At 48.5% G+C, this 10400-nt stretch overlaps 2 protein-coding genes across 2 annotated transcripts in view; one reads left to right on the top strand and one right to left on the bottom strand.

Annotated features, from left to right (window-relative positions):
* LOC119353051 (disease resistance protein RGA5-like) overlaps window positions 1-1235 on the top strand; it is a 5899-nt gene extending 4664 nt beyond the window's left edge. Inside the window, exons 5-8 of the mRNA XM_037619628.1 lie at window positions 60-125; window positions 240-278; window positions 377-592; window positions 754-1235. Coding sequence (XP_037475525.1) covers window positions 60-125; window positions 240-278; window positions 377-592; window positions 754-942 — 510 coding nt within the window. The 3' untranslated portion in view covers window positions 943-1235. The remainder of the gene's footprint in view (window positions 1-59; window positions 126-239; window positions 279-376; window positions 593-753) is intronic.
* A 5532-nt stretch (window positions 1236-6767) lies between these two features.
* LOC119353052 (UDP-glycosyltransferase 72B1-like) lies at window positions 6768-8520 on the bottom strand. Its single transcript, XM_037619630.1, has one exon. It carries the CDS (start codon window positions 8461-8463, stop codon window positions 6964-6966), a length of 1500 nt encoding a protein of 499 aa, XP_037475527.1. The 5' UTR covers window positions 8464-8520; the 3' UTR covers window positions 6768-6963.
* Between the last annotated feature and the right edge of the window lie 1880 nt (window positions 8521-10400).

Below are 10400 nucleotides of genomic sequence, written 5' to 3' on the forward strand. Positions count from 1 at the left end.
AGGCCCCTGCTCGTCCCCCCCTGGCTCCGCCCCTGCATAATCGGTCCTTTTCATTGCAGTTCGACGACGACAATGACAACCGCATCAAACAAAAGCCGGATCTGGAGCAGAAGAAGCAAGATCAGGTGCTCCATGGGATGATCACCATACCATGCCACACATGTTTTCGCACTCGTGCTCAAGTTTCTGAATTTTCCTCACTCTTCCTTCCATTTAACTTATCAATCTCTTGTATGTAGTCCCATGAAGGCCAGGCGTCGGATTCCACCAAGGCAGAGGTAGGCACTACATACTTCTACGGCCGTACGTGGATACACTATTAATCTACTGCACTTTTTGATGCTGCCTAAAATGAGTTCCTTGTGTGTTTTTTCAGCCGGAGAACCAACGCGAAGCCAACGATGTCGACCCTGATGCAGTGGAGAAGTGCTCATTTCTCGACGTCCACCCCAGCTCTCCTGTCCCTCGCCTCAGTTTTGGCATGTCTGCTCCATCACCAGCGCACACAACAACCGCCGGTGTCAGTAACTCTGCTCAGGCGATCAACGAGAAGGAGGAGGAAGAAGAATCGCAGGCAGACCGACAGGAACAGGTCTGCTGCAATAGTATTTAGAGAACCATATATATAGAAGCACTTCGCTTGCACGAATCTAGATTAATTATGCACCACCGAATAGTTATTAGTGTGAGGGAAATTAGGGACTTTTATTCTGGAAAAATTTAGTAGTCATACATTGCCTTGTTTATTTTCAGCCGGCCGAGGAACACGAAGAAGCCGAGGACGGTTCAGCAGAGACCGTGCACACAGTGGTCGCCACTAGTCTTGCAGAAAGCAGTGAGGCCGCCGCTGCTACGCCTGCTCCTCCTGTGCCCGCTCGACCAAGGTGGAGGCGTTGGGCGTGCTTTAGTTGCCTCAAGTCCGGCAGCAGTTCTTCTCACTAGTGTGGTGCTCTGAAGATGGCTCAGGACTTCTGAATAATTGCGTTGCTGTGGTTAGTGGTCGGTTGAACTGCACTACTTTTGTTGGAACTTCTTAAACTGTTTGTTGCTATTGTTTGGCTTGTAATAGGATACTGTGATGCGCCAGGTTTTTTGCCCCGTAGTCTATGTTTGACCTCGATCGATTAGGCATAAACAGCGGGTTTTCCTGGTGGGTTTGAATTATCCTTTTCCATTTACACATGTTGGTTGTTTCTTTGTCTGAGGAATGGACTTCGTTGTTTGGGCTATGCTTATGCCAAGTATTGCCAACTGGACTATGCTCATTTGAGAAAAATATTGGCATTCATCTGTCTACTGAATTCGTAATTTCCTTCTAGTACCGGACTTCATTTGGAAGATGGCTTTGTTTGATGGGAAGACACACAAGTTGCAATTTCATTCCAAACGGAAGCATCAGCAGAAAAAATGCTACTACTATATAGTTCTTCCTGATGAATGTAACATCTGGAATGTAACATCTGGAATTAGGAGCGTCAACTGAATAAACCTTGGGAGCATGCAATGGAAGAAAGTCCTACGTACCTGCAGCTTGACTGCCTCAACACACGATTACCCGTGGAAGGCGTTCTTCCTCGGCGGTGGTGGTCACACAGCTTCTGGCATCTCGAGGGTTTCACAATACTTGGCCAAGCCCCCTAGTTGCATGGCGAAGCAGGGTTCTCCACCCCCAGATCCAGATGCCAAATTTAATCCCTGCATCGATATCCCCTAGTCGCACGGGGAAGTGAATCGTACGCTGCAAAAACGGACCGTCCCTCGCGTCGTCCCTGCCCAGGGTGACTCGGGGGTTCTTCCCCCTCAAAACCTAAGGCGCCGCCGCCCCCAACCCCTCCACTCCCCGCGCCGCCGCCGGAGGAATCCGCCGCACGGGGTGTCGAGGACCTTTCTCATGGCAATCTGGGACCTGCGTGCGGGCGGGGGATCTCGGAGGCGGTTGGCAGTGATCCGATGCGCAAGGCGGCGGGGCTTGGCGAGCGACGGCTTGACTCTCTCACCTCGTACAATGCAAGGTGTCTAGTAAAGGTGTTTAGAAAAATAAATTAAATTTTTTTTAAGCATCGGTGCTTAGGTTTCTTCTATAGAAATAGACACCGGGGCTTTAAATAATCTGATTTATTTTTCTAAACATCTAACATTATACAAGGCCTTTAAAGCATCTTTAACACACGCGCGCTGGCGTGGCACGCTAAAAGTTTTTAACAACACCGAAACAACGCTTTTGCACGTTGAACTAAGCAGTTGCTTCATCAGGCATTCAAAAATTATAGCGCGCGAGAGTGCCGCTTCAGCAGGTGGTGTAAAATAGAGCGCGTGCCCAGCACAAACAACATTTTGCATTCAATGTGAAACAAAGAAGATCAAACACACACAAAATAAATTTACAAAAAATAGTTCAATTATTATTACAACTCAAACAAATAATTAAAGTTCAATACAACAAATAGTTCATGACTAATACAACAAATAATAGTACGACAAACATACACCATCATGCGTCTTGTCGCTCATTCCATGCCCACCACTCCTCGACTAGATCCTTCTGATGTTCATCATACATTTCTGCACGTCGAATGGCGTGATAGAAGGCAACAAAGCGGGCCATCCTCTCAACGCTCCTCCACACTTGTACTGGACGTCCCAACAACTCATACTGAGAATAGTTCAAATCTTGCCCACGCTCGTTCTCGATGATCATGTTATGTATGATCACACAAACGTTCATGATGTACCAAAGGATATTTTGATCTCAAAATCTAGCTGGTCCTTTCACAATAGCAAATTGGGCTTGCAAAATCCCAAAAGCTCTCTCCACATCTTTCCTAGCCGCCGTCTAAGCATTATGGAAATCAACATTTTTCTCACCTTTTGATTTTTTCAACGGCTTCACAAATATTTGCCACCTTGGGTAGATGCCATCCGCAAGATAATAGCCATAGTTGTATGTATGGCCATTTGCTACAAACTGCATACGTGGCGGTTCACCATTTGCAATACTATTCACGAGTGGTGACAATTGATTAACATTGATGTCGTTCAAAGATCCTGGCATTCCCAAAAAAGCATGCCAAATCCAAATCTTTTGACCGGCCACCGCTTTAAGGATTATAGTTGAACCTTTTTTCTGCCCGTGGAATTGTCCATGCCATGCCTTAGGACAGTTCTTCCAACTCCAATGCATACAATCTATTGAGCCAAGCATACCTGGGAACCCACGAGCTTTATTCATCTCCAAAAGTCTTGCGGCGTCCTCAACATTGGAAGCTCTCAAATATTTTGGACCAAACACTAGAACGATTTCAACCGTGAAGCGCTGGACACACATGATGGCTTGTCTCTCATCCATGGTCAAGTGATCATCAACTAGATCCGTCGGATTTCCGTATGCGAACATACGCAAAGCGGCGGTCACCTTTTGAAAGGTGCTATGCCCAAGTTCTCCGGCGGCATTCCACCTTTGCTGAAAAAAATCGATCATGGCTCGCCAGTTTCTCTGCAATGCGTTTGAACAACTCAATGCTCATGCTAAAACGTGCCAAAAGTAGGACTCGGGATATATGAGAATATGTGCAAAATAGTTCCGCATCAATCTGTTGTCAGCATCGATCCTTTCCCTCCATAATTTGTGACGACCGAAAACCGAACCATCGTGCTTTGGCTAGGACCATTGCAAGGTCCTCCTCCTCTTGAAGATCAAATTATTCATTGAAAGAATCATCGGATGAACTCATCTACAAATTTGAATTCACATCAATATTTAACACTACAAATAACATGCTCCAAATTCATCTACAAAAATGAAGTTTAGTACCAATATATACCTTGCAAGCGTTTTGTCAAACACCTTGTGGGCGCCGAGTTGCAAACCCTCGCCGGGCGCTGTTCGTCGGCGGAACGGGCGCTCGAGGGGCGGCCGCGGTGGAGGAGGGACCGGCGGCCACCGGGAAAGAGGGGGAAGCGGCGCGCGGTGTGGAACGGCGGGGGAAGCGCCGACGGGTCACCGGAGAGGATGGAGAAGTCGCGCGCGCGAGTGGGTATTTCAGATCTGGCGGTTGGTGGACATTCGCGCAGGCGAGTCGCTGTATAGCGCGCGGTAGCGGACGCCCCAAAAAATTGGCACGCGAGGCCGCTCTGTTCAGCATGCTGAGTGGTTTTTAGCGCGTGCGCGATTTTTACGGGTCTGCTGGAGCTGCTGATTCAGTCGCGCGAGCTAAAATGCCATTTTTTCAGACGCACGGTTTATTTAGCGCCTCTGCGGAGATGCTCTCAGCACTATTACCTGTAGGAGGAGCTCGACCACGGCATCAACCGCTGCCCACCGGTTCTTCCGCGACGGTGGAGGTCATGGAGATTTTGGCATCTTGAGGGTTTCACAATCCTTGACCAACACCCTAGTCGCATAGGGAAGTGGGGTTCTCCACCCGCAGATCGAGATGCCAAAATTAATGTCTTCATCCGCTATGATGTTGTCGGTGTCATAGAGCAATGTTCATTATAATCGGCGTCGGATGAAGGGCCAGCTCTTTTGGGCGATTCTCGCCCCTCTCCCCAGCTTCCTCTAGAATTATCACTTGAGAATCGCCCTAAAAGAACTGGCCCGAAGTCACAACCTCCTTCCACGTGACTGGACAACAAGCGAAAATGCATCTTTTTTCTAGGGGAACGAAAACACATCTTGGAGACATGTGGTGCACATGTACCAGAATTGCAAAAATAACAATTAAAAAATCAAAGAAATGTGAAACTTTCGCAAAACAAGCATCATCTGGTGTATTCTTCTTCTTTGCGAGAAGTCTAGTGTATTGTTCAAGTGTAAAATTTCACGACAAAATGACTCGTTGGTATTTTGAACGAATACAAACAAAACCGCAAAACTATTCTTCTAATCTCGAGCTCAAATGCTCCTGCTATGAAAAGTAAAATCGAAAAATAAGAAAATAAATTCAATAAATTCTGATTTTTTTGGCAATCTTTAAGAAATGTTCCAAGTGCATGCAAATTTTAATCATGAAATCACATTGGAGGAAGTTGTGGCAAAAACAACAAAATCAGAGCTCCAAAATGCGTTTGAAAGTAACATTTTCATAGCATCGATTTTATTTTTCTTACCACGCCTTGCACCAATGTGATTTCATAATGAATTCTGTATGCACTCCAAACATTCCTTAAAGTTTGCCATAAAAAAATTCAGATTTTTTTGAATTTACTGTTCATGTAGAAGCATTTGAGCTCGAGATCAGAAACAACTATATTATAAGTTTACTATTCACATAGTTTGTACTTGCATTTTGTCCAACAATATCGCAGAATTTATTTGTCTCGAAACTTACAGTGAGTAATACACTAGACAATGATTGTTACGAAATTATTTTCACATTTTTGTATATTTTACTTTTTTTAAGTTGCTTATCGGGTGCGCCTAGACCAAGGTTTCAAAAATCCGCACCGGACATCAACGGGTTAATTTATGAGGTCATTATCAAAGGATGTTCGAATACCCGCCTCCTTGGGGCATCTGTGCCCTCTGACGTCTTTCGCGTCGTCTGATTAGCCTGTGCCACATGCCTCCACATGCCCAACACCCTCCACTTCATCCGATCGCGCAATCCCGTGCCTCACATTAACAACGGCTCTTGGAATCATTGAAGTGTGAGCCACAGGCGTGTGCGGAGCCTCCTTTTATGAGGTATTTTGCATTGATCCGTCGTGTGTCATCTCGTGTGTGCTTGTCTGTGTGGGTAGAAGCGTGATTCATCGGACGATACTTCTCTCGCGTCACCTGCCTGGCCTTCTTTGTGCTCGCCTGACTGTTCGGCACTGTCGGGGATCCCGGTGTTGTAGGCCGCTTGTCGTCGATGCACGCTCGGTCCATCCGCACTACTCCCTCCGTTTCAAAATAGATGACCCAACTTTATACTAACTTTGGTATAAAGTTGGGTCATCAATTTTGAGACGGAGGGAGTAGTACACAAACGGGGCTATGCAAACGGTTCAAACTCCGAATCACACATGGTTTTTGAAAACACGTGCTTTGCATGTATTGATTGAGGGTGCCATGACACACCTTTTCCAGACGTGTGCGATATAGGGGTCCATAGCACACAGTTAAATATTGAAAATTGTGTGTGGTAGAGGGGATCCATTCCACACGGTTAGTATACGAAAATTGTATGCGATAGGTCATAGGTGGGGCCCATCGCACAATGTTAGAACACGAAAATGGTGTGCAATGTGGAGGGTCAATCACACATGCTTGCGAACCAGTGTGCAATGTTGATCTAAACAGGCACTGGCTAAAGACCAGTCAACTGAAAATTTCATTTGGATCAGTCGATTGGTTTTCTAGCCGTCTGATCGAAAATGAACGGCCAGAGGGCCCTCTTCAACCTTGAGACCGCGTCTTCTACCTCAAGCCACAGAGTCACCAACAGCTGAACCGGCTGCTGCTGCCCGCGGCCGGCAGCGCTCCCGCGTCAGTCTTGCCGCCCGCCCTCCCCCAATCACCGTCCACTGACGTGCTACCGCCCGCCCTCCCCCAAACCCCGACTATGAGCAGTTTTTTTCCCGATGAACCTACAACGCCTTCACACCCATAAGATATATCATCGACCGGCCTGCCACTATAAGACAGATAGTCGGCGAGCCTGCCACCCTACCACCCCAAAATAGATTGTTGGCGAGCCTGCCACCCTAATATAGATCGGCAGCGGATGCTCCTTTCTTCCTTCCTTCCCCCGGCGAGCCTACTTCATTTTCCGAAATCGTAAATTCAGATGACTTACATATAACTATTGTGATCTAAGTAACATGTTTAACTAGGACGAAAATCAGGACAACTCTTCAAACAATTACCGTGCATTTTCATTCCACAAAACAGAGTAGGGAGAGAGAAAACAGAGTATCATGGATTGTCCCATGTGTACAAATAATATGTTTTTTTCGATAAAAAAAACATGCACCAAGTCAATCCCCGTTGCGAAGCCCGGCCATCCACTTGCCGGCGACCTTCTCCAGCCCCTGCCGCGACGGCCCCTCCGGCGTACACGCCCGTGCCGCTGCCTCCTGAAGCCGCCTGGCTTGCTGGCGCACGGCCCTTCCCTTCTCCCCTTCCATGAGCTCCCTGACGACCGCCACGACCTCCTCGCCCGCCACGAAGCCGTCCTCTCGTCTCACCGCCGGCCGCAGCGCCACCCCTGTCAGCTCCGTCAGGATGGCCGCGTTCATCTTCTGCTCGGCGTACAGTGGCCAGGTGATCATCGGGACGCCGGACGCCAGGCTCTCCAGCGTCGAGTTCCACCCGCAGTGCGACATGAACCCCGCCGTCGCCGGGTGCGCCAGCACGCGCACCTGCGGCGCCCACCCGGCCACGGCGAGGCCCCTGCTCTTCGTCCTCTCCAGGAAGCCCTCCGGAAGCCAGGCCAGCGGGTCGCCCTTGCTCCGGTCGCTACCATCGCCCCCCAAGGCGTTGTTGTTCCCGTCATGGCTTGGCATGCGCACCACCCAGAGGAACCGGTGGCCGCTCGTCTCCAGGCCGGTGGCGAGCTCGGCCGTCTGCTTCACGGACAGCGCGCCGCCGCTACCGAAGGAGACGTACAACACCGACCCCGCCGGCTGCCTGTCGAGCCACCCCAAGCAGTCCAGCTCGTCGGCTTCTTCGTCGGAGCTGCTCGACCGGACGAACGGCCCCACGGGGTACACCGGCGGGAACGCGCCGGCTGCGGCGTCCCGGTCGAACGCCTCCGCAACGGCGGGCTCCAGCTCCTCGAAGCTGTTGACCAAGAAGCCATCGGCGCGGCCGTACCGCCGCGCCTCCTCGACGAGGTAGGCGTAGACAGGGTCGGTCCGGTCGCGGAACCCGTCGGGCAGCTCGGCGTGGCGCAGCGGCACGCAGCCCGGGAGCCGGAGCGTGTCCGGGAGGTCGCGGTACTCGCCGGGGGCGGCGCCGTCGTGGAGCTCCGCGAGGCGCCGCATGACGGAGACCAAGGTGAAGCTGTTGGGGAAGAAGACGTACCCCGGGACGCCGAGGTCCGCGGCGAGGGGGAGCGCGGCGGTGCCGAAGAAATCGCACACGAGCGCAGCGGTGGGGCCGAGGCCGGCCGCCGAGCCCATGAGCGCGGCGCGGAGGTGCGGGAGCGAGCGGCGGAGGAGCTCGAACATGAGGGTGCCGAAGCCGACGCCCGGCGGGAGGTCGTCCAGCGCGACGGCGGGGAGCACGGCGGTCGAGACCGACGCCGGCATGGAGGAGAGCACGGTGGCGTCGGCGGCCGCGTCGGAGAGGTTGGTGAGCGTGACGATCGTGGCGGCGAAGCCGTGGTCAACCGCGAGCCGGCGCGCGAGCTCGGCCAGGGGGATGAGGTGGCCCATCCCGGGGCTGGCCAGCAGGACGACGTGCGGAAGGGGCCGTGGCTCATCCGCCGTCTGCACGATCGACGCCGACAGATCACTTGCACCGGTGGTCGCCATGATAGTAGCTAGAGTATTGCGCCGCCAGCACAGCTGATTTTGGTGGCTTTGCAGGTCGGAGGAAAACGGAGGAACAAGGGAGACCTTTTGCGGTTGGTGCGTGAAAGTTGTTGATGCGAATAAAGTTTCAAAATATTTAAAAGTTCAAGTGGAATCAGTCAAAGTGAAGAAATAAAACTGTGGAGCTGGAGGGAATACTACCATGCTCCGTCGAATAATTTGATGGCAGACGGACGTAAGCAAAAAAAAACACTATAGAGTAGTTTATCCACTCATCTCATAGCTTATTTTCTTATTTTTTTCGCACTTCTACTTCGGCACATCTCCTAAACACATCAATGAAGGAGACTTTTGCGGTTGGTGCCTGAAAGTTATTGATGCGAATAAAGTTTAAAAATATTTTAAGTTCAAGTGGAATCAGTCAAACTGCGGAAATTGAACTGTGGAGCTGGAGGGAATAATTCGATGGCAGACAAACAAGAATGTAAGGCCTCCTTTGGTTTGGTTTAGAGGAATTTCATAGGAATTCTAGAGGATAGGATTCTTATAGATTTTTTTCCTTTAGAGCCTTTTGGTTCATAGGAATGGATTCCTATTCTTACATAGGATTGGTTCCTATCTTCCATATTTCATAGGAAAATAAAAAAGAGCCTAGACTCAATGGAAAAATTCCTTTGGTATCAACCAAATGACATCTTGTTTCCTATTCCTACTCATAGGATTTGAGATACATGTCATCTCGTTTCCTACAAGATTCCTATTTCTATGATAATCCTATCCTATGAACCAAAAGAGGCCTAAGCATTAACTACAGAGTAGTTTATCCACTCAACACATAGCCGGGGTCCACAAACTATCTTATTTTCTTTGCACTTCTGCTTTGGCACACCTCCTAAGGAGATATCTCTACATCCCTAAAGGGTAGGATGCGAACAAATCTATGGAGAGATCTTTTTTCTTTTTCTTCTTTGGTTTTTGTTTGTCCAGTTTTTCTATTTTTTCTCTTTCTTTTTCATTTTCTTCTGTTTTCTAAATCATTAATATTTTCTTAAATTTGTGACCTTTTCAAATTCATGAACTTTGTTTTCAAATCTGTGAACATTTTTCCAAATCCATGGACTTCTTTTTCAAATCCATGATCATTTTTCAATTTTTACAAACTTTTTATAATGCCTGCGATTTTTTTTAAATTCGTGAACATTTTTTTATCAAAATTGATGAACTTCTTTTAAATCCATGAACACTTGGGCTGGCCCAACAGGCGCCCAATGGGAGTGATACGGTCACCTTGTTGGGCCAAGGCCTAAACGATTTTTTCTTTCCTATTTTTATTTTTTATTTTTTGTTAATTCATTTTTCTCATTTTTGATCTTTGTTTCTCTTTTTTAAACCTGTTGAGAAATTTGAAATATTGTTCGAAATACCAAAAAATATTCTTGTTTCCAACTATTGTTTACAATTTTAAAAAATATTTTGGAATTTGAAAAATATGTACCCATTTTTTTAAAAAAAATCATAAATTTATGAAATGATTGCATTTCAAAAAAAAAGTTGATGCTTTTTTTAAGGTCACCGTGGGGGGGGGGGTGCGGGGAAGCCCCCCCCCCCCCACCTGAATCATTTTCTTTTTATTGATGATCGGAGGAGTCACAGAGATCAGGGATCAGGGGATGTTCCAAGCGAGGGTGGAAGGGGGGGGGTGGCGCAGCACCCCAATCCCCCCACGGGGTCCTCGAACACGCACTGTTGTCTTTTAAACGAAGTGCTGCTGGACTATCCATAGTCTCCCCATGCCTAGACTTGTCTATGTTTTATATGAATAAAATTACATAGGGAACAATCTGAATCCTAGAGGGATGACAACCAAGGTGGAATAGAGGTGGGTCTGATGCGATATCATGCACAAGGTGGAATAGAGGTGGGCCGTGGCTCATCCG

Source organism: Triticum dicoccoides, chromosome 2A, assembly GCF_002162155.2.
Source record: "Triticum dicoccoides isolate Atlit2015 ecotype Zavitan chromosome 2A, WEW_v2.0, whole genome shotgun sequence".
Classification (NCBI taxonomy): domain Eukaryota; kingdom Viridiplantae; phylum Streptophyta; class Magnoliopsida; order Poales; family Poaceae; genus Triticum; species Triticum dicoccoides.